Source organism: Dromaius novaehollandiae, chromosome 4 (genome assembly GCF_036370855.1).
Source record: "Dromaius novaehollandiae isolate bDroNov1 chromosome 4, bDroNov1.hap1, whole genome shotgun sequence".
NCBI lineage: Eukaryota > Metazoa > Chordata > Aves > Casuariiformes > Dromaiidae > Dromaius > Dromaius novaehollandiae.
In genome coordinates this window covers 35,594,778-35,610,893 of record NC_088101.1, presented here as the reverse complement: position 1 = coordinate 35,610,893, position 16,116 = coordinate 35,594,778, and the positions used below count along the sequence as shown (strand labels likewise).

The 16,116-nt window shown below is 36.0% G+C and overlaps 1 protein-coding gene across 10 annotated transcripts in view; it reads right to left on the bottom strand.

Annotated features, from left to right (window-relative positions):
* Window positions 1-3,482: 3,482 nt before the first annotated feature.
* IL15 (interleukin 15) overlaps window positions 3,483-16,116 on the bottom strand; it is a 34,847-nt gene continuing 22,213 nt past the window's right edge. For 3 of the 10 annotated variants that reach the window (XM_064510741.1, XM_064510742.1, XM_026106104.2), the window contains exons 3-8: window positions 14,861-14,949; window positions 8,615-8,724; window positions 6,906-6,987; window positions 6,332-6,373; window positions 4,624-4,767; window positions 3,483-4,060 (exon numbers count right to left, since the gene is read on the bottom strand). In XM_064510741.1, coding sequence (XP_064366811.1) covers window positions 3,950-4,060; window positions 4,624-4,767; window positions 6,332-6,373; window positions 6,906-6,987; window positions 8,615-8,724; window positions 14,861-14,949 — 578 coding nt within the window. In that variant the 3' untranslated portion in view covers window positions 3,483-3,949. The remainder of the gene's footprint in view (window positions 4,061-4,623; window positions 4,768-6,331; window positions 6,374-6,905; window positions 6,988-8,614; window positions 8,725-14,860; window positions 14,950-16,116) is intronic. The other 7 variants (XM_064510745.1, XM_064510746.1, XM_064510744.1 and 4 more) reach the window with 3 other exon arrangements.

Genomic DNA, 16,116 nt, shown 5'->3' with positions numbered 1-16,116 from the left:
TTTTCCACTACTATCCATGATTCTGGCTTTCACAGAGATTGCATTTCCAAATGTACTAGCAGTAGTGAACCCTTAGATTGACTCCTTAAAAAGAGATTTGAAAGGAGGAAAAAATGAATCCACTTATACCATCATTCAAGTCAAATAGGGAGTCACCTGTTTCTGCCTGGGCAGACCAGACCGTTTACTATGGAACTGCAGTTTTCTATTACCTCGCCTTTTGCTGAGTGTTAAGGGGGGGTTCCTATGGCTGCTGTCAGATAAACTGTTTACAAGCTGCTCACTGAAGGCACCTTGCATGTGAAAACAGTGCTTCCTTGGTTAAAGAAGGAACAAATGGACATGTATCTCTGGGCAGTGATTGATTATTGCAGACTTATGCACTGGGTAGCTAAATGTCTGAGAAGAGCCACTCAGGAGGGTAAAAGCTTGCTTTGACAAGTATCAGAAGGAGAATACTTTGCACAAGAGTGGTTGTGCCGTATTACTAGCTTATATTAAATCGTAGTATAAACTGAGGCAGAAACTGAATGATTTTTTAAAAGTTGTGTGAAAATGCTCAGATGCTACTTCTAAGGTCTAGATGTCTACTCATGAAAAGAAACTCGTAAGACGTACTGTGTCATAAAGTGTAACAGAAAGATGGTCAGACACTGCAAAAACTGAAATCATGCTGTGTAGATGGACTGCTAAGTAGAAAACCCGGGCTACACAAATTAGCTTATGAGTTGTAAGAGGGAGGTATGGCAGCTAATAGTCCTACTACAAATGCTGATCCAGAGTTGACTATGAATTGTGTGGTCTTTCAAATGTCTCCCATGGTATTATCTAAACAGTACCTGACCAACAGGTGCTCAAATATTCTGAGCTACTGGAGGCAATGTTCTGTTGATGAACAACCAATATTTATCTACAGGGTCCAATAAAACAACGAGAAGGAAGGGAATGGCAGGCATATCATTTCTCATCTGGACTAGTGCTGTTTCCATTATCCTGTCAAAACATACACAGAAATACGGACATTGGGTACCAGGACTGGAAGGGGAAAGATAAAAGATTTAAATTATAGCTAAGTCAGAAAACCAGAATTATGTTGCCCAGAACTTCTGCAGAAGAGCATTTTTCTTCTCTTCTGGTGTCAAAAGGTAGAGTTATTTTTCTTTGTGAATGTAGGAATACTCTGCTATGAATCAGCTTAGTCACAAACTAAGTCGTATTAATTGTAGAAAATATAATATTAATCTTCTTAACAGAGTCTGGTCATTTACCAAGAGCAGCTGGAAAAGATTAGATCCTACAGATACCACACAAATGCCTAGAGCTTGTGCAGAGGAAATACCTCCCTCCACCCAGGGATGTTTTAGGGAGGTTCAGGTAACAAAAGTACATGCAGTAATGCATCTATTAATGCATATTGGTCAAGTAGAATCATTGCAAAGACCTGAAATACGAGTTCAAGTCTGAATTTTGAATTTTCAGTGAACTGTCTTTTTTTCTCTGAAGTGACATCTGACAGAAAAAGACCCTCAGTACCCTACTTTGAGAGAAAGCCCCCAAAATTACCCTGGAGGACTAATGAGTCAGGTCAGATTCATGCATATCTCAGTCATATTTATTCTCTTCCTCTGCGATAGGTACGAATTCCCTCATCAAAAAAATACCAAAGTGGCCTTATTTTATTCCATCCTTTTCACTGATCAGATCATCTGTTATCAACCAAAGAATTCAAGATGGTAGCTTAACTCCCAGGAAAAGGAGAACCCCAGGAGAAATACTGGAGAACTAGATTAGTAGGTGGTCTTTTTTGGTTTAGAATAGGTGGAGGTGGAACAAATTAAAAGACATTTGGTCCAATAGGAAGTAGCTAATAGAGTGGCAAACTGCATGATCACAGACTTAGAAAGATTGTTTCAGGATGGCAAACTGACAGTGTATGACATACATGTCACTGGTAAACTGTTTAATGAAATACAGGATAAAATTAATCAAATAACTGATTCTCACAATAGCCATGATAAAGAAAGCTACCTGAGGAAAGGAACATTTTGTTTCTTCCATGATGAATACTGCTGGACTTGTCTCAAGCTCCCTCAAAATGAGAAGTAAGTAAAGCCCCTTTAACTCCTTGATTAAAGGTAACGGTTATAATCTGATGTTACCTTGTCTATACATGTGACATCAGGTAAAATGAAATCACATTCAATGCGAAGCATTGTTCTAAGGAACAATTCAAAATGTAGGACCAGTTTACCTCATCCTAACTATATAATGAACATTTCTTTTATCAATGCTTTACAGTGGCAAATGATTGACTTTTTCTGTGGCGCCTCCACCAGTGTTTAATCCTGATACTGTTGGGCTCACAAATGTACCAATCAATCAGTCTTTATTTATATTCTTTCTCTTGTAGGTTATTGGAGAGTGAGCTCTAGAGACTGCCAAAGATTGACTGTTGTTCTATAAGGGAGTACCAGCTGCTATGTTTGTTGCCATAATGAGACTGAGACTTCCTTCCTGATAAGTGGACAGCTGAGTGACCCAACCATTTATTAAGTGAAGCTGGAGCAATGGAGATGCTTGGAGGGATTAATTACTTATTATGGATAACAGTTTGTATCACATGGTTAGGAATCATAAAGAAATCATTTACTGTGGGAAGAGCTGAAAGAATGCTATGCAACATTTTTGTTCCAAACCTTATTTCAGAACTACCAGTGGGTAGGGGACTCTCCAGCCAGTCTTCTCACATACAGAACCTGTATTCCTGTAGGAATATAGTTAACATGTTATAGTTAACATGATTTCCATGAACTGGTCAAAAAGTGTTTCCTACCTTCAAAGTTCTTATCCCAGACCACAGTTAGAAACTCTGCTAGATTGGAAAGGTTTCCACCACAAAGAAATTTAAAAATAAGTGTATAAGAGGCTTAGTCATCTCCTGAATGCAGACGATGAAATATATACTACCCATCTTCAGTTAAAAGTGGGATTTCTCTCTTTGGTAATTGCTGAAGGAACTGCGATAATGACCTTAATGACTAAGGCAGTGTCTGTGTGCCTGAGATAACAAATGAACTAACAAAGCGTATTCTGTCATTGGACAATGGAACCAAGACTAGCATCACCTTCTGTTAAGAATAGGAGCTCTTTTTGAACACCCTTGTGCTATCTTTGTGCAAAAGGGGAAAAAGGCATGGAGGTATCTCTGAATAAATCTTGTAGTTTTTGACTTTGAGTCTTAAGTAAAACAGGTAACCAGCCTTACCTGAAAATCACGGTAGAAGTAAATATATTAAGAGATAGCCAATAGACCTGTAAGCCAAAGAGGCCTCAGCTTGCATTTTGACATTACTTCATTGAAGTAATGTTAATGGAAAAAAGAATAGCGAGGAAAACTGCCAGATGTGACAAACATCAGAAATGAGAGATGAGCTAGGATCCTCTAGAAGCACAGACAGTATATAGATTTCAGATAACAAAAATAGCTATAAACAAATGCTTTAATAGGATAACATAATTTTATATTAATAATAATAAAAGAAGAGGTTTCCTCTGAAACAGTGAGAAGCGTCCGTCAGCTCTGAACTGATGTTCACAGGGAGATTCCCACTGAAGATATTCTGAGATCTTCTTACAGAATTTCTCTGAAAGGTAGGTAAGTTAGGAAAGATTTCCTCCCCAGTGGACTTACCAAGTAATAAATATGCTTTAAAAAGAGTTTTAAACCTTGTTAAATTCCTTTCATTTATGTTTCAAAGGTAGAATTGTTTGTATATATCCAATTATGAATCCATTATGTTAATAATTTTATTATTCTTTGTCCATTATGCCATGTATGTAGGATTGTAAGTAGAGTTCTTTTCAGTTTATTGTTGGTGACAATCTGACTTCTCTGAGGCACGTTCCTTGAATTTTCTTGGTTCCCAGCTTGTGTCTTTTGGTCAGTGTATTATTTGCATTCTCTCTGTATAACCTTTACAAAATTCTGTATAAATTCTGTAAAATTTTTTTCTTCATACTCCTCACATTCTTTGCATTTTTTTGATGTCGTGGAATTCATCTGAAAAAGAAAACACAAGAGTAAAACAGATGATACCTGATCTATTTGTTCTGATAGAGAACTAACTCTTGTTCACTCTGTTTTGAATAATTCCACTGCAGACAATTGGTACAGGAGCACTGCTGGAGGCTTCCAAGGTGCTCATATACTGGGCTGTTCCTGGCTTGCTTTCTGAATTAGATGAGTTTTCAAAGATACAGAGCTTCTGTGAGACATGCAAGGGGCCTGTCCTTTTGAAAATTAGGACACATGTCTGTATGTGGCTAAACATAATTGACTTTAGATGCTGAAGTTACAAATTGGTTTTTTCATACATACACACATTCATACACCCAGACATATGCATGGATGCATGCACTGTATTTGGCTTAATGGGAATCCTGAAAATGTTTTTCTAAAAACCATGAAATTCTGCTTTTTCATTGATATATGTGTATGGGATCCTGTTTGCTTTCATCTGCACCATCCTACCTTATACATAACTATGAGAAACAAAAAAAGTATTTCTGCTCTTGAAGAAACACCTTTGTTTCTGTTTCCGACAGGCTGTCAGTGCCACTAACCTGGTTATTTTCAAAGCTTGCATTTCCATTTTTCAAAATGTTGAATACATCCTGTGTTTTACTACAATTTTTTATATAACATTCATGAAGAATCACTTTCATCTCTAAGAAGAAGCATCTCATTACAGGTTCTTGGCATTCTTTCTGAAAATAAGTCATAATAATTTCACAATTAAAAATGAATAAACAAATGTGGGGTATAATTTACCTAGAAGTGGCTGATTTTATTTTACTATATATGTCTTCTTACTATTCAAAGACTTACAAATATCTGCACAGACAGACTGTGAGAGCTAACAATGTGTAGGCCACCTAATTTGCTATAATGAGGTGAGATATAATGGTCTTGATGAAGAATATAGTAATTAAATAGGATCACAATTTGGGATATAATTAAAAGTAATGGAATTAAATTAGTATTATAGAGGCGGAGGAGGAGAACAGAAGGCACGTAAAATATGCATTTCACAAATTAAGAAAAAGAAGCAGAGGTACAAATTTCTCCATCAAGTCAACAGTAGAGCCAAGAATGAGTCCTGGGTTGTCTGACTTTTAAATCCAGGCTTCCTGACTCTTCTTGAAGAGTCAGGAAGAAACTCTTCCTGAATTTACCAGGTATTAGATCAGTCATTGCAATGTATTAACTTCTCAGGCTTGGTTCAGTTAAGGGGATGGGGTGGGCACAGGTGGATCTGCATGTTTTGCAACGCTTTTTCCTGTCATGTCCAGGTCTAACTGCACAGATGCATCAGAATCCGTGCTTTCCCAGGCTTCCAGATCTACTGTACACATCAAAATTACTGTACTCTACATGTACACTGAGACTATTCTGCTCCAACATAGTAAGTCCAACATTTCTACAAAATCTTAGATTAACTTTGTTAGGTACTGGATTTATGTATTCTGTATGGTTTGCACAGTCGTTGTGTGTTTGGCAGCAGTCAGGAAAGGAGATGTCTTGGAAGCTGGCTACTGTCAGCATCACCAGAGCAATGAATCCAGCCCACAGTCCTCCAGAGTTATACCAAAGGTATATGCTGGGTGTGGGGTATTGGTTGGATTAGTTTTCCTGGCACGCTAAATGTGTCCCATGGAGTGCAGACTGACCTCCACAGGAATGCATTATGAAAAAATCTCTTTGGGAATGAATGCATGGAAGCTCCATTAAGGACATTCATATTTTAGATAGGTTTCTATGATTGTATTCAGAATTATATCACCAAACTCACATAATTTATGCTTTGCAAGATAAATTGTAATCTCCAACTATTAGAAATCTAAATCCGTAAGATCCTAGGTTTTTTGCTTCCAAGGCAAAAGCAGAGAAATGCAGAGGTGGATGCTGACACAGTTATTCTCCATATGCCATTAAATAGTGCATGGTGTTAAATAATCATCTTTGAAGGTATTTTCTTTGTCCCTCTTTCCTTCCCTCAAATTACAAAATGAACACCAAAATTATTTTAGTAGTGTTTGCTATTTTCATTTTGGCACTCCATTTTAATTGGCTAATTTCAATAGCAGGTGATCCAGTAAAAATAAGTAATACTTGCTTACATAATTTAACTAACAGAACCATTCCAAGGTAAATGATTTGATTTTTGGAACTTTTCTCAAATTAGACCAAACTGGCCTTAGCAGGAAGCTACTAGTAAAGAAAGGAAGCTGCCACATTAGACCAATTTTGGCCAAATTTAAATCTACTTACATCCTCATCTGTGTTTGCAGTATATAAACTGACATCAATGTCCTAAAAGAAAACAAGAGTTAGAAGTATGAACAAGAACTAATGGATTTAGAGATAGTAAAGTTATCTCCAAGTTCAAAGGGCCAATCTATGCAGGTACTGGGAACCAGTAAGTTAGTAGATGTTAAAGTTGCCTAGCAACCTGCAGGATGAACTTCACTGTGAGAAGGACTTTTTGGAATTGAGTCTCACAAGTACTTTCTCAGAAGAAGCTAACACCCAAGCCCTCTGCCTCTTTTCCTAGGAAAAGTTTCTTCCTGTTTTACGCAAGTAAGAAGAAATTCTGAAACAATTCAAATGGAGCATTCTAAAAAAGAAAACAAGAAAGAAAATAACATTTAATTCTAGAGTATGCAGTATTTGGTCAACTCCAGCTCCCTCTAACCTCCTATTCCTTTGCTTTCACCCATGCAAAAGCATCACACAAACCCAATCCTCTATCCTACTCCCTGTCACTGACTCTCTTCGCAGCTGAGTACTGCGCTAGATGTTTAATTACAGGTTATATGAAACATCAACTTTTTTATGAACTTACTTCAGATGTTTTGATCTTCTCCAAATCTTTTAGAACTTCTGTCCACTTGCAATGACCAGCTGCTGTTTTTGGTAAATAAGCACTAGAAAAGAAGAAAAACAGTAACTGTTAGGCTAGATAGTAGGTATATACATTATTTATGCAGAAAAAGAAGTCAGAGACTATTCAGATGCTATAGATATGTATTTTCATATATATAATTTTATTTATCTTTTAAATATATATAGTAAATGTGTGGGGCAAGTACACGTGACAAACTGTATAATCATACAGTGAGCCGCACATTCTATACATTGTCTATATGAGAATAATGTAGTGATAAATTATGGGACTATGTAACACGATACCAAACCATATAATAGATAAAGAATGCTATCTAGGAAGTACTGTAGACAACCAAAGGTATGTGCGATGTAAAGATCTACAAACAAGTTATTTGATCCTCTTATTCAGAAGATAAAAAGTCATGAATAATTATGTGCAGTATCTCAAACTCATAGTAACAAAAACCTTTCTATTCCACTTCATCTCTTAGATGTCTCATGTGTTGGTGCAAATCTTACCTTTCTCTTTTCTTTATTACTTTTTTTTTTTAAAGGCCCATTGTACAGGATGTGATACGAGAAAAAAGTTCAGCTACTTAATGTAAAATACCTACAATTATTTTTCTGTACACAAAAATATCACAAATTTCGAAGTCTCTTATACCAGGCTTTTCCAAGATAATACGTAATCACTGTCAAACACTGAAAAATTTCACTCCTGTTACTATGGAATTTCTGTCTTAAGCCCTGCAGAAATATTACTTGTCATTTTAGATGTAATTCTTTGTATACAGAAAAGTTTCCTCCTGCTATGGATAACGTTTTGCTTAAAATGAACCACTAAAGGGTGAAGGAAAATTTCCTTTTCCTTTGTAAGATTTCTGGAATGTGAATTGTGGTTTTAATGTGTCCCCACTTTGATCCTTAATTTCAGTATTGAAATATGTATTTTCCTTTCAGGATTGCTGTACTATAAATAATGTACAACAATGAAGGGAAAGAAAGAAGATACGTTGCTTTGGGAAGTTAGTTTAAAGCAAGCAGTGGTTAAACATTTAGGCCTTAACCAAAGGCTCAGCAATTAGAAGGCTTTTGGGGAAGGAAAAAAGGTGGTTTATAAGAAGAATCAGAGGGCAGTTACCATCTTTTTTCCCAGGAAGAGAAAGAAGGCATGTCAGACTCTAGCAAGGAGATTTGACTTGAAAGGGCACAGGGCAAGAACAAGTAGGGCATGTGGGCACTAGAGATGGAGCCAGTTTTCTAAGACAGGGAACCAGAATGAGAATGGAAGAAGGCCTCTATATAATACAGAATATACATTTAAATATGTTCACATGTTCTAATGTGAAAAGGTGAGATGAGCATGTGGGGTCTTTTTCATTGCAAATATATATGGCAATCGATTGATGACTTTAAATGTAATAATTCCAACAATTGACAGTTATGGAGCTAAGGGCTGAGATGCATTCTTGACCAGGCTGAGTCTAATCAGAGAAGGAAAGAATAAAGTAAGAGACCATGGGCTATGAATCACTAAGGGACTACAAAACATAATGGGAGAGGATCCACATTCTAAAGCACCTGGAGGCAATTAAGTAACAACTGTAATAATACAAAGAAATAATTTTTATTTACTATCTAATTAATCATTATTTTTGTGGTTACCACAGGAAGAAGATGGTTAGTCCTGTCTCATTCTTCAGAAGGCCAAGAAAATGGCTGTTCAGAAGAAGATACAGCTGGTACTGCAGACAAAGATTTTTCAGGTGTGTTTTCTGAAAGACAACCAAGAAGACAGCTTGTCACAATTTGATTTCACAGGATTTTGCTTTACTGCTGACTTAATTAACCAATTTGACAAGATGTCCAATCAAGACAAAACTGCCTGTTGTGTGTAGATTGAAAGACCAACTGATCTGTAGCTTGCAGAAATGTATAATCACCTAACAAAACAGCTGGTAGAAAATCAGATGCTGAGGACACAGTACAAAAAACCAAATTCATTCTGGACTCCGGGGTTTCCTATTTATTTATGTGTTCATACTGCAGACTGCATTTGAATAGAGGGACAGTATTAAGGTTCTCTTGCTCTCTTGTTTTCAGTCCTGCAGATCTTTCCCCGGCCACATTTTGCCTCCCCAAATTTATAAATTATCTACATGTGATTATAATATTATGGTTACATATATATAAAAGACTACATATGTATACACAGAATACTCTATTTATGTGTATGGATATTATACATACTACTTAGATATAGTATATAAGTATACTGCTATACATTATATATGTACATATAATACTGGGAAATAATGCATGTAAGAATTCTTACAGTAAAGTCTGACAACTGGAAATTAGGAGGAGGTGTGAGCTGTGCATTGATTATCAGCAAATGTTTCACTGGGCACAGCCTGGGAATCTTTGTTCCACAATCACAACCTCTATGATTTAAGGTGGTACAGTTCCTTCACAGAGCCAGGTTAATTATCCCCAGTTAGGCATTTGGTCCAAGGTTTTTTTTCTCAGCATGCGTGCAACACTTTTATATTAACTGGTTCAAACTATGTTTCTTTAGCAATGGTTTATTTACATACTAGCTTGCAAGTGAATATTTAAAAACTGATCAGAGAACATAATAAACAAGAGCTAGCACTGTGTGATGGCAAAAATACCAGAATGGGAGTACAAACCATGCTTTTATCCTCAAGTTTACAGCTAACATAGTGCAAGTCACCTAACTGCTATTAAAGCTTCTACTGGCAAAGCTGTATTAGTCTGACACAGACTAATACTTACCTGTGTCACAGATTAGTTATGAAGAGTATTTGTAATGAATATTTGTTACTGTTTAAAAAAAAATGTTTTAAGTACACTGCAATTATTTTGCCTCCAAAACCCAAAGACATGGCTGAAATAGCATAGTAACAGAAAGCAGTACCAGATACTTTTTTCACTTGTGTGTGCTCAAAACCTGTTAAATAAGATGTATGTAAATGAATTATAAATAGATAATATAAATTAAAGTAAGGTTAGACTAAAAAGTATCTCATCCATCTTCTGAACTTCTTCAATATGGAACATGCCTTGCTATTGTTACTCAAAGCATGTCTAAAAAAAAGCTTCGACCTACTATTATATTCACAGCAAATGGATATCTAAAATATCTGAGTATTAAAATCAAAATATTAAGTAACAATTTGATAAATATTTTCCAAATAGACAAGACTGTAATGAGAAAGAAATGTGAACTGCTTAGCTATGGACAGAAGAACTATGTGATTTTGTTTTGTATGACAGAAAGGGTGTAACCTTTCCACAGCAAATATTGTTTTGACCTGAAGTTTGTCATGTTTCCTGTAAAAACAAAAGAAAACACAATTTTTTCCTAAATCTGCATACTAATATTTGATTCGGCAATCCTAAAGAATTATTCTATTTTGATTTGGGCCAATTTTTTATTTAATTGAAGTTCAAAACTAGCTTGACAGGGGAAAATCAAATGACAAGAATGTATTTGCTCACTGTGAAGACAATGGAATACTGGTTCCTACTGATAAATGGAGTTGTCATCATCTCTCTGGATTTTCTAAATATCACAGGCTATGTTATTATTGTAATGTGACAAACTTCGCTACTTTGAAATAAACCTTCAGTTTTTAGACGTAACAGAGAACTAGTGCTAATTTTAAAATACAAAAAAATACATTTCATGCACATTCTAAAGGCTAGTTAATGGTTTCCTCTTGTTTTAATTTGTTTATAAAGAAAGGTTCTTAAAGGTACTCTGTATCCCCTAGTACCTTCCTTTTTACAATTCAGGGTCATTTTCTACTTGAATATCTCTAAATATTTCATCAAACTAGTATTCAACAACATAAGTAATGGCTCACTTACTAGCTTTGACAAATTATTCTCTTGTCTTGAACATATTGTTGTAATTTAAAATTTTCCTTTTGCTAATGTCAGATTTCATTTCTCACTCTGTTTAATCATTAACTAATTCCTCTGTCTTTATTACTTCTCTGATACTTGCCCTTGTTTTATGGAAGCTTGAACTTTGGACTTTGAAAAGAAGAGGGAGCAGCTTCTATCATTAGGATCAGATATTTTTCCCATTCGAATCCTAGTCTTATAAAAAAGATGTATTTTTAAAATCTTTTTTTTTTAAAGATTTTTTTTTTTCAGGAGAGAAGCCGTGGTCAGTAAAGCACTTCATAAACTAATGGAAATGACTAAAAAAGGAATGGAGCCCATAATGAAAGCAATACTTCTCCTGAAGTAGATAGATATTTCAGTATTGAGCCCTTAAATAATTAATTTCTAAATCAAATTTTCATGGTCACGGGTAAGTTTTAAGGGATAGACTTGTTTTTAGTTGAATAAATGCTGGGGAACACAGCAAGTAAAGGAGCAGAATCACTGAAGGTTCTCTCATTCCTGAGTTCCTCTAGACAGTTCAAAGGGAACAATCAAAGGGAAAGGAACTAAAAAAAATACTCCTGAATATTCAGGAACTACAGTAAACTATTGTAGTGATTACTATGAAATAGAATTGAGGGAAAAAAAAAGAGAACCATATTAATGCACTCTGAGACAATAAGAAACTGTAACAGATCCTACCTGTGGGTTCAGCCCTATAAACACACCTCGAGTAATTTCATTTGTGCATTATCAATATCAACAGAGATTAATATTTTGCTGTGATGGGATCTAGTACCAGTGCCTTGAATCCTTTCCCAGTTTATACAAGTTATTCCCATCTCTCGAAGAAACATGTATTCTATAGCGCTCAGCATGGCAGGAAACTCTTAGTTTAATCACTTAAGCATTTATGTGTTCTTGGTTTGTTGGAATACTTGTTTATTTGCTTTTGTCAGTCATCTAGAAGGGCTTCCTACTCCCATGGGCTTTTGGTAACTGGCACTTATGCCAGGTGAAATGATCAGGAAGTAAAATTTGCAAAGTCTATTTGAAAACTTTGCCAAAAGGTCACAGAGTCATTGCTGTTCCACTCAATACCTTAAACAAGAGAATTTGAAATGTAAGAAGTTAAATATTTCCTTTGACCTTTTTCTGCAAAACTTTTTTGAGGCCTGAGTTTTATACCATTGCCTTATGAAGATGTGTCCTATATTTAGCTCTTGGCCTGGGAGGAAGTTTGTCCTTGGCACAAGGAATACATTTCATACCTTTAAAAAAAACCTTACAATCATGGTAGTGGTGAAACCTAGCAGTGGTAAAACCTAACAGTAGTACTGCAATATTTTGGTATAAATATTACTAGTTAAAAGTAAGAATATTATAAATTTCCTTTCCTTTTAGTCTTCATCCTTCCACTAATCTGTCAATTAGAGTCCCGGAAAAATGCATATTCCATGACCATAGGCTTTTTCCAATAATATGTCTGCCTGTAATAGAGGTGCTAGGTCCCCGTTTACATGATTGAGGGACCAGAACACCACATGTATCATAGCGTACACTTACTCCATACCTTAGACTTACCCCTTGCCTGTCAGTTCAGTATCTCTCTTGAGCATGTTTTGCCAGCTGGCAAAGTCCAGCCAGAACAGAAAGCTAATACATAGTTCTCTCTTTTTAAATCCTTCCTTGTAATGTTAGTCTTTCTAAGGTCCTAATCACTTATGAAGTTATGAAAAGGCAACCTGAAGTTGTCCTGGTGCAGACATATATGACGTTAATGTTAGGTTTCCCTAGCAAACAGCATGAGTACAGAAGCTCCAAGTTTTGATAGTGGCAAAACGAAAGTGTTAAAGGCATAGCCAATAAAGTAAAGAGGAGCTACACAGCAAAAAACTGATTTGTAGGGCACTGTAGGGCCCTACATTCCCTTCTGGTCATTTGTCCCCAAACAAACCTGACAGATTGCCATATGCAATAGTTTGTGAAAAGGCTTTCAGAATATACTTTACTAGATTAGTGAGCAGCTGACTCATAGGAGACTAGAAATGTAAAGGACATGAATAAAACCAACAAAAAAAAACCCCAGAAGAACCAGCCAGCACTGAAGTTGGTTGCCAAGAAATATCCTGATCCATATACAGTGTTATGCAGTCTGTGTAAGTAATGTTATTTGTGATATTTTTATGCCATGCCAACAAATATCCAACAGGGAACTAAAATACAATTAGGAATGATGTTTCTGTGCATTCAGAGGTAGAATGTTAACATCTACACCAGTGCCAAATACAGGGGGAAAAAAAAAAGTAAAGGGTGTCATATTTATGCCCAAAAGTTGGCAATCCCCAAGCCATAAAATAGTTATCACAGGAGCAGCTACTGGACAAATATTAACTCCATCTTAACTGAACACTTGGCTTAGTGACTGTGAATAATATCACATCCTAATAGAGTTCTTTAACATACTTGGATAGATAGAAGACTAAAAACAGCAATTAAAGTTCCCAAAATTGTAAAGTAAGGCAGTACTTCATGAGATCTTATTTTTTTAATATATACAATCTGCGACCCTCTCTTACAGACCTTACTGTAACTTATACTGGAATTTACTGGATCCTGAGGCAAGCAGGCAGACTGTAGCTTGAAATATTTTGCTAGTTTCCTATGATTTTATTCTTCTTTAAAGAGCAGAATGAAATCCTAATGTGTATCAATTGCCATAGCTCTGTTCAAACCAGTGAATTTATTTCCATTTCCAGAGTCATTGCAAATTTGCCCAAAAATTAACCTGGGAAAAATAGATTTATGTGACAAATAAGGAGAGCATGTAAACTTCCAAAAGAAATACTGTAAACAGATCAACAGGCAGAACAAATTGCTATCAGGATTCAAAGAAAGAACATAATAACTCTTTTACAGATTTGTTTCATATTTCTGTGTAGAAGAGGCAAAGAAATTTGGAAGTGAAACAATTTCTGCTTTAAATTAATTGAAATCACTTATAACTACCATACCAGTAAGACTTACAGCAACTGAGCAATCATCCTTAGTTTCTCACCTTAAGATATAGGAAAACTGATTATTGTAAAAGCTCTAACAGATGCTACATAAACCTCTCACTTCATGAAAATTTTAGATATATTTTGCGGAATTTAACAAATTATGAGATTGTACACTGAACCACTTTTTCCATAGGTATGCAAGTGGTGAAAGCTATACAGTAATTACTATTATCTGAGGTTTTTTCCATCTGTATGGGTGATGGTTTTGCTTCATTGCTTGGCAGCCAAGCCCAGAATGTGTAGAGGAATGAAAGAGGGTGTGTGTGTGCAAACTAATGAGAGCTGAAGGAATATTCAACTATATTAAGCTAGTTTCTGCATCATAGATCTTACAAAAAAAAAGTAATAATAATAACTGTAGCTACATTTCTTAACAGTGCAGCACAGCACTCATACAGAAAACTCCAACTGTTTTTTCAGACAGGGTAAGATGAGACTACTAGCCAGTACATTCATTTAGACAAAACAGTTTTAAGAAAGATTGAAAAAAAAATGAAAAGTTCACAAAGATGTTCAAAGCAGTTGTATAGAAAGTCAAGGGCAATACTGCAAAGCATAAATAATTCCCTGATACCTTTTTTTATATTATAAAGCTCTGTGGAAAATATTACTGAAAAGGAGTAAACTCTTTGATAAAATTACAAGTCTGCACTCTTGGATTGCTTACTTCACTGATTCAGCATGCAAGACTGTTGAGTCAAAAGCAGCAATCTGTTGATTCTAATTGACAGTAAATGTTTCTGATCTGCATCACACGAGACATAAAGTGTAAGACGAAACACACATTGTAATGGCCACATTGCAAAAAGTCAGTCAGTTCTGTTAAACTTTAAAATAAATGTATTATTTATAGAATGACTACTCTTGCTAAGTAAAAGAAACATTTTGGGAGATAATGTAGTCTGCCAGACAAATGAATACTTCTTACCAATTGGAAAGTGCACATCTTCAGATCAATGTCAACCAAAAAAAAAGCTAGTCTCATTTTCAAAATGGACAGGTCTTCAGCAGCTCCCACTGAAATAAATGACAAACTCAGTTGTAGGTACTTGGTCTAGTAAATGTGCCAGAATATATCCACAGATAAGATAAAGACAATATTTTTCTGAAGTCTTTTTTTCAAGCAAGTCTTTTTTCACTGCTTTTGAATGGTAAGGCTAGAAATGACTTCTTTGTCATTCTAAGCAAGGGCTGATAGAGTACTTACTCTCCCTCACAATCATAGAGTCTTTCTTTCTTTAAAAAAATAATATAACAAATATTAGCAACTGTGTCCCCTACTGTTTGCCTGGATACTTTGTTTGCTGAAGACATTATAGCCCTGCTGTCTTACATTGCTTTGCTTTTCTTTGCTTCTTCCATCAGAACTGCTCACTGTTTCCTTGTCCCAAAAGGAAGCTATCTAGTTGTCCTGAGTGGAAGCACAACACTGCAAGCTAATTTACTTTGCCGTCTTTGTAAAAACAACTCAGTTTGGTTTTGGCAGAAATTCACCCAAATGTCATGTAAGGTCCACCTGGTTGGTACTGCTAGAATCAAATTTAGAAGTCACCAATAATATGGCCATTCATATATAGTCTGGCACCTTCTGGTCTTAAAGCCAAAAAGGCAGCTAGCATACTGCACTTAAAGGCAGAATACTTCTGAAATGAAAGTAGTAAGGAAAATTCAGTTGAATTCTCACAGATGTGTCCCAAGCTACCAGCTGTCTTCTGAAATTTCCCTGAGTAAATACTGAAGGCCTTAAGGCTTAGCTTTGTGCTGAAGTCTTATGAATGCATTGTATATGATTTATAGTATGACTAGCAAATCCTTGGGCATTTCAGTGTGGGAGCCCAAAAGGCCAAGGAGCCAGCCAGCTCTGTCCACCTAAGCATCCCTGCGTATTTGAAAACTTGCTGATGGGGTCGGATAGAATGCTTTTTTCCCCAGTGGAGGGACTCAGGGCAAAGGCAGCACAACATGTGGTTGTGTTACACCTATCCCAGGTCAGAATGAACACACCTGCATGCTCTTGCCACTTTGAAAGATTACAGCAACTCCCAAACCAAACCCAGAGTTGTCATCAATGCAGACACTTGTTTCTAAGGATCAAAATAGCATAATAGACTGTCTTTCACTATGCTTCCTACTGCCCTCTCCTGAACACGTGCAAACTGGACAATCAGCATAGCAGAGAGAACG